This window comes from Podarcis bocagei (assembly GCF_964188305.1).
Source record: "Podarcis bocagei genome assembly, chromosome: 3".
Taxonomy (NCBI): domain Eukaryota; kingdom Metazoa; phylum Chordata; class Lepidosauria; order Squamata; family Lacertidae; genus Podarcis; species Podarcis bocagei.
In genome coordinates, this window is record NC_138127.1 from 71,193,225 (window position 1) to 71,207,497 (window position 14,273).

The window sequence follows — 14,273 nt, forward strand, 5'->3', positions numbered from 1 at the left end:
CACCTACTTCAGATCTGATCTTTTCATTTCTCTTCTCCTAGGCAAATTGTCGTTCCTGGAACACATTCCACACAGTACTGATGAGACAAACTTTGTGTTTCTACCAGGACAAGAAAGACACCCTCAAGGTAATGGTAGGCAGTGAGATGCCCAGACACAAATGGAGATAAGAAATGGGTATGAGTAACGCCTGTGTCACATTTTCACATACCTCCAGCCAGTGGTTTTTTTCTTAAAAAATTGTTTAGGGGCACGATTTCCCTACTCATAATGAAATACAGTGGTACCTCAGGTTAAGTACTTAATTCGTTCCAGAGGTCTGTTCTTAACCTGAAACTGTTCTTAACCTGAAGCACCACTTTAGCTAGTGGGGCCTCCCACTGCCGCTGCACTGCTGGAGCACGATTTCTGTTCTCATCCTGAAGCAAAGTTCTTAACCTGAGGTACTATTTCTGGGTTAGCGGAGTCTGTAACCTGAAGCGTCTGTAACCCAAGGTACCACTGCACCAGCCCCTCAATCAGGCCAAGCTTAGATTCACAAAATGTTTAGGGGTATGCGTACCCCTGCATCCCCCCAGGAAAAAAAGCACTGCCTCCAGCATTTTCATATCCTGTATAGCCCTTCGCCTACTGACATCTCCTGTGAATGTTTGGCATGCATAGATTGTCAAGCATCTGCACTTTGCCGATTGCATTTATTTTTGTCTAAACCTTCAGTACATTCTCTGCCAAAATAGAACTTGAAATTCTTGTAAAGACTAACTTACATCTAAAACTAAAATAAAGACCGTCCACAAATCACAGTAAAACCAAGTCTAGTCATAAGTGGCAAATCTCAAAACCGCCGGGCAGCGTTGGCAGAAGAAAAGCTCAACAAATTTAAAAGCTCAGTGTACCAGCACAGGCCCACCCAAGAGAAGAGTGAAATAGCTAATAGGAGCCCACTTCAGAGTGTGAGAGCACCACCACCAAGAGAGCCCTGCAGTTTGTAACTGAAGAAACAAAGGCTGCATGCACACCATGCCTTTTAAAGCACATCCTCACCCCATGAATCCTGGGAATTGTAGTTTACACCTCACAGACCTACTGTTTCATACACTCAGAACGAACTATTTCCTAGGTTTCTTTTGGTGGGTGGGGATGCTTTAAAGGCATGGTGTGTATGCAGCTGAAGAAAGGCAGAGCAGTAAACTCAAGCAGTCCCTTTCTTCAGACTCAGCAGCCATGCCTGCCTTTCCCCCCATTAAAACCTGTCCCTAATTTATAACTTCAGAAAGAACAGCTTTGCCACGGACATTGCTCCCTGGTTCTCCAGTTGAACTCTTATTCATGTGAAAATATTATTATTGTTAGTTATGCACCCTTCATCTTAAGTTCCCTGGGTAGGTTACAACAATTAAAAACACAATGTTAAAAACAGTTTAAAACAACAGAAACAAGAAGGGTCCTACAAATACATATTTGTACTGACATGCAACTTAAAAACAGTGACTTTCTAATTCCAGGGACTTTTATCATTTGCATTCCTTTGCACAGCAGAGTTCTGTAGTGGCCTTACCACTGAACCTCCGTGGAGCCGTTTGCACCCTAGAAACAGAGTATATCAAAAAGAACAACTGTTTCACACTACAGTGAGTAACCTCTATTTCTTTTCCTTCACAAGATAATATACGCAGCGTACATTAAGCTCTATAAAGGGGTAATAAATGCTAAATAATAATACTATTACAGATTTTAAAAAGAAAACTAAAGGTAACTCAGAACCGTAATACCTCAGGGACAGCCTCTTCCCATAAGAATTGATCTGGATCCTGCAGTCATCATCTGAGGCCCTTCTCCATGAGAGCTCTGGGGGGTGGCAACACGAGAATCAGCCTTTTCTGTGGTGACTCCCCATTTGTGGGATGCTCTCCCCAGGGAGGTTTGCCTGGAGCCTTCATTACAAATCTTTAGGTGCCAAATGAAAACATTATTCTCCCAGGCGTTTGACTAATTAATCAATATGTGGCCTTTTAAACTGGTGGGAATATTGTTTCGTTTGTTGTTATGTATGTTTGTGTTTTTATATTGTAAGAGACCCGATGATCCTCAGATGAAGGACGGTAAGATACAGTGGTGCCTCGCAAGACGAAATTAATTCGTTCCGCAAGTCTCTTCGTCTTGCGAGTTTTTCGTCTTGTGATGCACGGTTTCCCATAGGAATGCATTGAAAATCAATTAATGCGTTCCTAGGGAAACCGCCTTCAGACCAGGTCCGGGGACAGTCTGTCCCCGGACCTCTTCTGAAGGCTGGGGGGGGGGACAAGGGCTTTTCTTCCCACCCCCAGCATTTTAAAAAACCCCGGGACAGCGGAGGACTTCTCCCCTGTCCGGGCGATCTTAAAATGCTGGCAGGCGGCATTTTAAAATCGCCCCGGGACAGCGGAGGACTTCTCCGCTGTCCGGGGCGATTTAAAAGCCCCTGGGAAGGCAGGCAGGGGGGACAAAGACTTTTGCCCCCCGCCAGCCTTCAGAAGAGGTCCTGGACCTCTTCTGAAGGCGGGCGGGGGGCGAAAGTCTTTGCTCCCCCCCCGCCTGCCTTCAAAAGCCCTCCGGGACAGGCAGGCAGGGGGGAACAAAGACTTTCGCCCCCCGCCCGCCTTCAGAAGGTGTTCCCGCCCCGCCGCCCGGCTTCGGAGCACCGTTCCGAAGCCGGGCGGTGGGGGCAGGTGTTCCCGCCCCTCCGCCCAGCTTCGGAGCCGCGTTCCGAAGCCCGGTGGCGGGGGCAGGTGTTCCCGCCCCGCCGCCCGGCTTCGGAGCATCGTTCCGAAGCCCGGCGGCGGGGGCAGGTGTTCCCTCCCCGCCGCCCGGCTTCGGAGCATTGTTCCGAAACCCGGCGGCGGCAGGAGGAGGCGTTCCCGCCCCACCGCCCGGCTTCGGAGGAGGTCCGAGGACAGTGGGGAAGACGCGCTGCGCTTCCCCGCTGTCCCGGATATTTCCCTATGGGCTGTCGTCTTGCGAAGCAAGCCCATAGGGAAATTTGTCTTGCGAAGCGCCTCCAAAACGGAAAACCCTTTCGTCTAGCGGGTTTTCCGTCTTGCGAGGCGTTCGTCTTGCGAGGTACCACGATAGATAGATAGATAGATAGATAGATAGATAGATAGATCGATCGATCGATCGATCGATCGATCTGGGAAAGAAAGACTTGAACATGCCTGGGTTCCATTGTGGGGACATGGATGAAATGCCAGCCCCTGAACAGCATAAATGGTGATTATAGAAATCTTTGTGGAGGGTGCCTGCTTCTAGCTCCTAGACTGCTAGGTATTTGAGGCTGGTGCTGGTTGTTGTATCTGTATCCCCATCAAATTCCTTCAGCTGATTTCCTTGCATACCCCAGGTTGAAGGATGGCTCCAAGTACCTCCTTAGAGCTCCTACTGAGCCACTCATGCAGGAGTGGATTACCAAATTGCAGCAGAACTCAGGTAAGACTGAAGTAATTATAAGGAAGAGACCGTGGGGGCATTGGAGGTCTAAGGGAAGGAGATATGGTTACCACTCAGGAACAAGAGGTAATTTGAGGCCTCCTACAGACCACTCTGGTGGTCTACATGAGTGAGAGGCCCACATGGGCACTCTTGGTTCCCCCTCAAGTTCACTGTTGAGAGAAGCAGCAATGCCATGTCATGTTTTTGGTAACTGGTTTTATATTTGTGCCAGACTTTATATCTCCCACATTTCCCACTGTAACTGAGTCAGACCTGAGTTCAGAAGGGGGATTCATCTTTGACATAGAGAAGGCCCATAGTGTGCTGGGACTTGCACGTGGGAGGCTGGAGCTCAGATTCCAGTTTAGTTACAAGGTTTTCTGCAAAACAGTTGGCTCCTGGGCTCCATTCCTTTTGTGTAAAGAATAATAGTCTGTCCCGTAGGTTCTATGGGCTACTGTACACATTGCATTTTTTAGGTGTACACCCCAGAAACAAGTGGGCGTGTGGCAAAACAGGTGAATGATATGTAGTTTTAAAAGTCTGCTTATCACAGAGACTACCACTCTCTATTGCAAGGCAGCAAGCATGTGGAACAGACCTATGCCTCAGGTTTGTTTAGGTGAACAACACTCTTGATTTTCAAAAGCCATCTCTCAGTATTTGCTTTTCTTTCCTCAAAGGCTTGCCTGAAGTGGACTTTTTCCAGTCAGCTTCCCAGACTGCCCAAGAGACGACCTCTGCTGTTAGGTAACTACTATAAGCAAAGCTTGATCCAGCTGTATTTGCTGGGGGCAGGGGCTAGCTTTTTAAAAAGTTCTTCTCATAACATTTGTCCTAATGAGGACTCCTGTCCAGTGGCAAGTAGATCTTCTCATAAATCATATGGTGCTATTTTGTCAAACTCAGCATATTAAACAAAAAAACAGGTTTTGGGATTTGTATGCATTCAAACCAAAATTCAAATTTTGGAATGCAAATTGGTATGTGTTCCTCTTTTTCTTCTCTCTCCCTTTTTAAGGGCAGCTTAAGATTTAGAAGTGTATGTAGGACAATTTGAGCTGAGGCCATTAGTTATCCTGTTTAGGAGTGATCCCATTTGCCCCTTGCTGCTCTGCTCTAATTTCTGCCTTTATTAGTGATAGCAACTTCCTTGTGCTCCCCACCCGCCAATATGTTCACATCCCATTATTGTGCAATCTGCTGAATTTTCTCAGCTGTGTAGAAACCACTGGTACATCAAATGTCCCATTTAGATATTCTAGACCCAGGCTGTGATTATGGTGGCTTGTATTACCTTTGCTACAACTAAATTTTACTCTAGCTTGGCATAGCCCTGTGCAGCTGGGTATGTGAGACCATTTCTCTATTTTCTGCTGCTTCCATTTTTTCCCCTAGCCATGGAGTTCCTCACTTCCTTGGCCCTCATCAGTCTCTCACAGCCAAGAGCCAAGAGGCCATACTCTTGCCCAGATCAAGTGTCAGGCTGCAGCTGCCTTACGAAAATCAAGATGACCTATTGGATTCAGCAGAATCACGGACAGGTGTGTGTGTGGGCTGTTCGCAGTTTCTTGAGGGTTCTCTTTAAAGCAGGGATAGGGGACCTGTGGCCTTCCAGACTGAGCAGTCTCATATGATTCTGCAAGCAATTCGGGAGGGGGTTGCACTTACCTGAAGGATGTGGTTTGTGGATTAAAGCAACTATTGGGTCCATTGCTGTCCATGGGGGCAAATGTAGCCTTGTGGTGCAGAATTATTTCTATCAGCTTCAGCTATCCATGTCGTGACATAAATAATCTAGCTTTGGTGGTCTGTGGCCTCATAACCTCCCAAGTGCATTCCTTACATGCATTATATATGAGGCTGCCTTTCTAGATGGTCCAGAAACTGCAACTGGTGCAGAATTCAGCAACCATACTGCCAATAGGATCAGACAATCTGAATGCATTACAGTAGGTCTTACTCCATGCACTGGCTTCTGATACATTTCTGGGCCTAATTCAAAGCGTTGGTTTTAACTTATAAATCCTTATGTAGCTTGGACCCCAATACTTCATGGTACCCTTTTCTCCATATGAGCCTGCTCAGTCAGTTTAAGATACTCTTTGGAGACCCTCCTCAGAGTGCCCCTGTTGACAGAACTTGGATGGTGGCAACAAGAGAGAGGGCCTTCTCAGTGGTGCCCCCCCCCCTTGTGTCATGCTCTTCCAAATGAAGCTTGCCTAGTGACTATGTTAAGATATTTACAGTATGAGGCACAGACTTTTATCTTCTGTCAGGTCTTTGATATTCTCCTTGTTGTTCTTTCTTTATTTAGATTTCTTACCAGCCCTTTACTATGAAGTCCCAGGCAGGTTACAACAATTTTTAAAAAAACAATATTACAAACAGTAAAAACAGGTGACCATCAAGAGCATAGAGTGGGTCCTAAAATACGTTTTTAAGGTTTCAAAGGCCATGACAAAGAAGAGCAGCACCTCACTGTTGCTGCTGGAATATTTCTAGCTGTTGATGTTGGTTCTGCTTAAGACAGTCAGGGGAGAGGGCTCCTTGATTTTATTGTGACCCTTGTGATTTTGATGACTGTGCTGCATTTTTAAATGTGTAAATTATTGTTGTTGATTTTTTTTTTGGTCCATTATTTTAAATCATCTTGAGACTTTGGTATAATGTGGTAAGTTCAGTTAAATAAATAAAAATAGTAGTAAGGAATCCCTGGAGGTCTGCCTCTGTGTCACATCCTTGATTTCTTCCTTACTCTCCTCTTAGAAGACAGCCAGAAATCTGCTGCCATTTTTACCACAGATCACAGTCTGAGGCAGTGCTCTCCTACAGCATCTACAAGGTCGCAGGAACCTTACATTTTTGAGGAAGAGGACTATGGGCTAGTGGCGAACAAGAGGCGATCATATTCCTTTACCTCAGGTACATACTGTATAACCTTGAAGAAGAATGGGTTACTAACTGGGGTTGAGGCTACCTCTACCCCTCTGCCTGTTTGTACAGGGAAATCTGAGTTTGTTCATTTGCTCATGTTCTGCATTTGCTCAGTTTGGCCCTTTGCCAACTGACTTCTGTTCAAATGCAGCTGAAATCTCTCTGACTAAATCCAGTCTGTTGTGTACCCAGCATGATATCATTATGCTATTTTCAGTGCTTGGCTGCATTCATTCAAAGCACGGTTATTCTCAAAGGAACAAGTTCATTGCTTAATGTCGCCATTAGGTGTCAGCAACACGCTTTTGAATCAATGGCACATGTCTGAAGTTGAAGCTTGTTACCTTTGTAGGCTGTGCAGACACTACATATGTATAGCATATCCCTTGTCCCTCGCCCCCGCCCCCGCAAAGTGAAAGTAGTCACATTTTAAAAGAAGAAGAAACAGCAATATTACAATTTTCCAAAAACAATTTCTGGAGGGCCTGAATCGCATAAAATGCAGACCTTCAGAAACAATAAAGTATGCAAGCAACAGCCAGAAAGTAAACAAAGATGGTGTGTGCTTAATCTTACAGGCCTTGGAATTGTACATCCTGGGAGTTACAACAGGAATGGCTCTTTTCTCTTGTCCCCACCTAGTGTACTTTGTGCGGGGGACAGACACCACAAAGAAAGGCCTCTCCCACAGCATGTAGAAAATGGGACAGTTTTGTATGGACAATAGAGTCTTCGTCCTAAGCCATTTAGGGCTTGAACGATAATGACCAGAACTGTGCATTGTACCTAAATATGTTGTGGGTGGAGGTAGGCGTTCCTTGGTGAGGGGAAAGCATATTCTGAACATACTCAGAGACAAGGTGGTCTAGTAGTAGTAGTAGTAGTAGTACTACTACTACATCACATGTTCCATGGCTGAGCCTTGGCACCAGAAAAGATCCTGGGGCAGAGGCATAATAAGCCTCAGTTCAAACACTGCCCTGAATTCTCTTCTCCTCTCTTTACTTAAGAGATGGGATGAACGTGATACTCTGGAGTAAAACAACTGTGTGTACCACAGACTCTTAACCAGCCTCTGGCACATTCTGCTGCTTGTTTTCAGTTCATGGTGCTGCTGTGCAACCTTTCCATTCCATTTTTCCCCCAGCTACGTACCAGAAGATCACACCTTTGTCGGTGTCCAAGGAACCCTTGGGCCTTGGCAGCAGCTACTCAGTCACTCTGTACATTGGAGAGCAGGTACCGACTCCTCCCAGGCCTCGCTGCCATTCCTTCATCGCCTCTCCTGGTGGCGCCCGAGAAACCTTGGGCGAGAGGAGCCAAGGCGCCTCGCCTCGCCAGAAGAACAAATCTGTCTTCAGAAAGTTCTTTGGGAAGAAAGACTGAGATGCCAGCTCATTCTCCTCAGCCCAGGACTGGGCCCAATGGCTACCAGGACACACTGTTATGCTGCACCATTGCTTGACCTTTGCTCTCTCTCTTTTCCCAAGGAGGTCGGGTGAGAGAGGTGGGACTGGTAGGCTCTGCACAGTGAAACAATCCCTTATTCCTCAGCCCCCTATGCCATTTAACTCAACCCTGATAGGGGTAGCAACCCCAGGGAATAGCAGCTGAAAGGGTCAAAGGTCTTCGGGGAGAAAGAAAATTAAAGTTAAAAACCACCCCACCTCATTCATACTGTTGCAGGGTAGTATATTCCAACTACCATGGGCTTTTTCTCTACAAGCACAGAGCACAGCCTTTGTTTGACATACAAGCTAATATAGGAAATCAGGTAATACATTCCCAGGCACATACATATTAATACTGTATTTGTATTCAAGGCAGGGGTTTGTGGAAGACTCATGTTGCTTCTCTTCCTTCCTAACAAATGTTTGCATGGCTCATGATGGGATCAAAAAAGGAAGCGCTTTCTCGGAACCAATTATCCTGACTATGTTATTTACGCAGGCATATAGGGTTGCCTTTTGTTTTTTTAACTTGACCTGGTGCCTTCACAGATATTAGCAGGGGATAATGTGTAATCTCCTGATTTCTGCAGGTCAAGCTGCTGTAAAATGCACATGTCAACACACACACACACACACACACACACACACACACACACACACACACACAGAGAGAGAGAGAGAAGCCAGGCCAAGGATTATTCTGGATAGTCAGCAAACCTGAGTCAGTCCTAAAGTCTGCAGCAGAGCCCAGAGCAGAGGAATTATTTCTTGGGCAAATTGGTACATTACTAATTTAGAATGGGCGTGGATTAAGGTTTGTGGAGGCTTTTGGAACTAGTTTTTCTGTACCTACCCTTTTTATGGTTCAGAAATACAGGGTGAGTTCTCCACTGTGTGTGCGTGGGCGCAAGAAACCTTAATGTTTGCTTTCTTTTCTCCTGCACTAAGATGCCTAATGCAGCAGCAAATGAGACTTGTTAAATGGTCAGTTGCATCTCCTCAAGAGACATTAACACCACATTAAAACACCAGTTGGCTGTCTGTGTGCCTTCCTTCAAAGTGTAATAGAGTTTACGGAGTTATTATTTAACTGTCTGTCAGTGAACCTGCTGCTGAATAACCCTGCTCTAAGGCTCCTTAGCACACTTGGCACTCCTTGTCCATTGAGCAATGCCGGCTGGGGCCGATGGGAGTGGTAGTCCAATGATACCTGGAAAACAACAGGTGGCTTGTCCCTTTAATGGTGGCGGGTTCTCAAATGGGAGGAAGTGAGGGAATTTATTATTTATACCCCAGCCACTCTGGGAAGCTCCCAACAAAATATTAAAAACAAAATAAAACATCAAACATCATACTGAGGTCCAGTTCCGAGGGTCTTCTGTTGGTTCCCTCACTGTGAGAAGTGAGGGTACAGGGAACCAGGCAGAGGGTCTTCTCCGTAGTGGCGCCCACACTGTGGAACGCCCTCCCATCAGATGTCAAGGAAATAAACAACTATCTGACTTTTAGAAGACATCTGAAGGCAGCCCTGTATTAGGAAATTTTTAATGTTGGACATTTTAGTATGTTCTGATATGTGCTGTGAGCCACCCAGAGTGGCTGGGAAAACCCAGCCATATGGGCAGGGTATAAATACTACTACTACTAGTAGTAGTAGTAATAATAATAATAATAATAATAATAATAATAATAATAATAATAAATATCAAATGTGAGGAAGCCTTTAAGCAACCAGCAGTGGGCCACACCTGTTTAATCATCTCATGCTGTCAGTGACAACTTGTTCAGCCCACTCATAAGAGCAAAGTGTGGAATGGCAATCAGAGGTGGTGTTTAAGCTGAAATTGGCACTGGTTTCCTGGAGAGCTGGAAGCAGCTCCGCTCTAAAAGGCAGGGGCTTTTAATTATCTGTAACCATCTAATTAAGGCGGTTCAGCCTCTTAAGATCTGCAGACGGAAATGTTTTCTTATACATGAAAAGTTGAAGTAGTGAGAGAGACAATACTGTATATGAATCTGAATATGCAGAATTGTGAACCTAGGAGTGCAGCATGAAAAACATGGAGCACGTCTGCACTGCAGTTTTGTTGGCTATATTGTGGTCTGGTGCAGTTCTGACTTACAGCACCTATGCCTCGCTAGATGTTATAGAAAGATGCATGTACAGTAATTGTAGTGAACACCCTCTTAAGGGCTGAAAAGCTGATTTGTTCAGGAGGGCAGTTAAGAACAGGGAAGTACTGTAGTGGGAAATGATGCAGTTAATTTTTTTGCCTGTTCATTATTTTTCTCCAGAATCACACCATAGCTTGTGTGTGTGTGTGTGTGTGTGTGTGTGTGTGAGAGAGAGAGAGAGAGAGAGAGAGAGAGAGAGAGAGAGAGAGAGAGAGAGAGAGAGAGAGAGAGACGCATGGGAGCTAAGAGGTTCAAATACATGTTTGAAAACCCAGTTTGCCAGGGTTAGCAAAAGGCAGTTTATTGCAAGAGGTGAAGGACAAGATCTGTCCATATAAGCCAACCAGCCTGGCAATTTAATACTGATTTCAACATTGGCAGTGAGTCCGTGTCCTTGACTGCCCTTGGTGGCAGTAGGCCAGCTTAGAGGGTGCAGGGCAGGCTCTGTCCTCCAGTACCACTTGCCTGAGGCACCCACCTCACTCTTACCTAATGATAGGGCCGGCCTGTTTCAAACAACATCAATAGGCTGCAAGCTATACATGCCTGCATAGAGAATTCCAGAGGGATTAGGTGTGTGAGACTGTTGTAGCAAAAGCAATCTCAGGACTACACATTTCTGTAGCACATGCCCCCCCCCCCAAGTTTTGTACTCCAGGAATGCATTAGTCTAGAAGTAGAGAACATACATGATGCATCACATATATAAAGTCTGGGATTCACTGGTAGTATCACTAGTTTAAAAGCATTTCTGTTTACCAGAGCAAAGACAGATCTCTTCTTGAGACTCCGGAGTGCTGCTTCTAGTCATGGGTGATAACTCTAGAGTGGTGGCTGCAGCATCATCATGGGCAGGACCCTAGTTCCATAGTATAGTTTTGCAGAGTCATCATTGTGTGACCAGTCAGTGGCTTGTGTTAGCTTTATAGAATACTAACTTCCCAGCTCTCTTGTTACCATTGTATTGCTATCCATGCTGCTTTTGGGGATTTGGGGTGGCTTTTTAAAGGATTAGACAAATTCATGGAGGATAAGGCTCTCAGTAATTACTAAGTGTAATAGCTATGCTCTCTGGTCTGGTGCACTCTAGTCCTCCTTGCAGGTTTCCCCATCAGCATATGGTTAGCTAGTGTGAGAACAGGATGTTGGCCTGGATTGGCCATTGACCTGATCTAGCAGGTACTTCTTTCTTTCTTTCTTTCTTTCTTTCTTTCTTTCTTTCTTTCTTTCTTTCTTTCTTTCTTTCTTTTAAAAATAGTCTTTTTTTGTTAATTTTCCAAACCTTAACAAGCGAATACAGTGACAAGTAACTTGGTGGTTGTCCCACTTAGGGAGTACAAGGTGCATCAAAGGGGTATGAAAGTTTGTGCAAAAGCACAGACCATGGCAAATCATAACAGCTTCAATCTACTAAGTCTTTCCAAAGTCCTCTGTCTGATTGAGGTGGTCTCCATATCTGGCCATCCCACTGCTTCTATGTGAGGTGAATGGTTGCCAAGCTGCATAGAGGGATAATGGGTCTGATTTCCCCTTAGCATGTATTTGACGTGTCATTTTCCTCTGTTAGCACCACTGTCCAAACATAAGTATACCAAGAGTCAACAGATAATCTATCTGCAGAACGCAAACACCTGGCAAATTCTAAACACACCACCACTATCAGCAATTCTTTATAACATAAAAGCTGGTTGGCTTCTTCTGTTATCCCTAACAGCACTAATGAAGTTGACGTGGTCATGTTTTGTGTTTTACATTAATTCCATTTCCGCAAAGACATTAGTCCAAAAGGTGTGCACATTCTGAAAGTGCCACTAGAGGTGCAGAAATGCCATAGTAACACCATAGCAGCTTCTTATGTTCTTACTGTTTAATTTGGGGCAAAGGCCTGCTTAGCAAGTGATGGTGCATATAGGCTAGGAGTCACCAAACATTTGGAGCCTGATGGCAAATTTGCAGGCACCACACACCCATCTCATCCTGTTTCCTTGGCTACAACAGAATGCTTCTTTCAAGCCTAATTTCAGCAAGTGGAGGGGAACTGATGGACGCCAAGAAAAGGCAGGTACTGTACTGATAACCCCTAATGTAAAGCCTTTGAACCAAGTCTACATGGCTGTCCATAGTGTTGATTAACCTTGGAAACAAAGGGAGCCTGGCTCAATGCTCAAGTACATGTTTCATATGCAGAAGGTACCAAGCCCACCCCCTGCCTCACATCTCCAGTAAAAGATTAAGGAGCAGGTGAGGTGAAGGAACTGGAGCCTGATACCCTTGAGAGTTGCCATTGGTCCAAGGATGAACAAACAGGCCTATACCTTTCCTTCTCTGCTGGCAGCCCTCCTAGTTTTTGCATTAAGGATATAGGAGATTCCAGGTGAGATTCTGGCACCTCTCTTTTGAAATTCAATTGTGCTCACACCTCTTCCCTTCAGAAGCAGGGCCTCCTGCATCAGGATTTCCAGAGTGTAAGAGAGGGCAAGAGGCTACAAGCTATCTGCACCCAAACAGGAAATGAAGGTCATGAGATGGCAAGAGGAGACTGCACTTTGTTAACACTTTGCTGCTAGGGTTTCTCCTGCTCCATTGATTCAGGCTGCCTCAGCCTATGCTGCTCCCCATTCAGCATCGGAGTCTCTGTTGAAGCCACTGCGTTCCAATGTACAGAGCTGGCTTCAACTAAAACAGGCCCTTGGTCCAGTTCTAGCCTGATATCGTCCACTCCAGGTGTGGAGATCCTTTAGTCATCCTGATGTTACTGAACTACAACTGCTGTGTTTATTCTGCGTGGAAGGGAAACCATTTTAAAAAGTGTGTGGCAACATTTATCTATAAGGAGATACAGGAAAGCTTCACCTATTGCATTTCTGCCTGCAATGCAGAGCTGTCAGCAACGCCTAGGATGCCCTGCCCTAGGGTGGGGGAGGCACTCTGCACCTGCTCAAGGGCACTGCTTTGATTACTGATTCACACGTGCCAGAGCAGAGTCCTGCTTTCAAATAAAAGCCTCAGATCTAAGCAGGGGCGCCGACTTATAAAAAATATTGGGGGGGCCCATACCGGGGTCCTGCCGCTGATTCGCTCGGGTAGCTGGGAGAACGCAGTTCGAGGTGGCAGTGTTGGGGAGAGACCCTCGCTCAGGGCGCCACTAGACTTGGCGGCCGGCAGACTATCTGGGGGGTTTTGGAGCGTATTTCGGCGGAGTGATTGGGGAGGAGGGGGCTTGTTGCCGGATTCTTCAGCTGAGCCGGAGATCCGCTGCTGGGGGTCCCTGGGCCGAGTTGTGAGCACGGCCTGCTGAAGGGAGATCCAGCCGATTGCGCGACGGGGACGGCCGGGGCTCTCCGGCTAGGGCGCGCGGCTGGCTGGCTGGCGAGGGAGCAGGTGGGGAGGAGGCGGGGGTCCTCACTCTCTTAGGAAACGCACCCGCGCGCCCGATTGCCACGAAGTCCGAAGGGTGCGTGTGTGGAATTAAAAAGCAAAAACGAGATACGGGCAGGGCAGGCAAAGAGTTTTCTGCAAGAGGATGGAGGGCAGGTTGAAGAGAAAATCACTCAGGATGAGACAGTCAAATCAGCCATGATAAAATGGGCTCAGGATATTGGGTATAACATCATGTTTGAGGACTGGGAAAGGTTATGGACCACCGGAATGAAATTCACGGCATGTAATGCCTTGAAGGAAAATATTATGAAAATGATTTATAGGTGGTACATGACCCCAGTCAAGCTTGCAAAAATATATCACCTGTCTGATAATAAATGTTGGAAATGTAAGGAGGCTGAAGGGACATTCTTTCACCTCTGGTGGACTTTTCCAAAAGTGAAGGCCTTCTGGGAAATGATCTATAATGAGTTAAAAAAGGTATTTAAGTATACCTTTCCCAAGAAACAAGAGGCCTTCCTCTTGGGCATTGTTGGCCAGAAAGTGTTAAAGAAGGATAGAACTTTCTTTATGTATGCAACTACAGCAGCAAGAATACTTATCGCAAAATATTGGAAGACACAAGATTCGCCCACACTGGAAGAGTGGCAGACGCAATTGATGGACTACATGGAACTGGCTGAAATGACTGGCAGAATCCGAGATTTGGGAGAAGAAACAACGGAAGAGGACTGGAAAAAATTTAAGGACTATTTACAAAAACAATATAAGTTGTATGAATGTTAAAAATTTACACGATTCGGAAACTATAGCTTCAGCAATTAGATTTGGGAAACAGGAAATTATATTTTAAGTAAGAAA

General features: G+C 45.7%; 1 protein-coding gene and 1 long non-coding RNA gene across 5 annotated transcripts in view; one reads left to right on the forward strand and one right to left on the reverse strand.

The window, feature by feature from the left end:
• Positions 1-8,887, forward strand: part of LOC308583377 (uncharacterized protein) — a 42,695-nt gene extending 33,808 nt beyond the window's left edge. For 3 of the 4 annotated variants that reach the window (XM_081187260.1, XM_081187258.1, XM_081187261.1), the window contains 7 exons: positions 42-128; positions 1,537-1,631; positions 3,380-3,465; positions 4,152-4,218; positions 4,867-5,012; positions 6,238-6,393; positions 7,553-8,887. In XM_081187260.1, coding sequence (XP_081043386.1) covers positions 42-128; positions 1,537-1,631; positions 3,380-3,465; positions 4,152-4,218; positions 4,867-5,012; positions 6,238-6,393; positions 7,553-7,791 — 876 coding nt within the window. In that variant the 3' untranslated portion in view covers positions 7,792-8,887. The remainder of the gene's footprint in view (positions 1-41; positions 129-1,536; positions 1,632-3,379; positions 3,466-4,151; positions 4,219-4,866; positions 5,013-6,237; positions 6,394-7,552) is intronic. The other variant, XM_081187259.1, reaches the window with a different exon arrangement.
• Positions 1-14,273, reverse strand: part of LOC308583396 — a 443,390-nt gene that overhangs the window by 405,233 nt on the left and 23,884 nt on the right. The gene's annotated exons all lie outside the window — the stretch shown is intronic.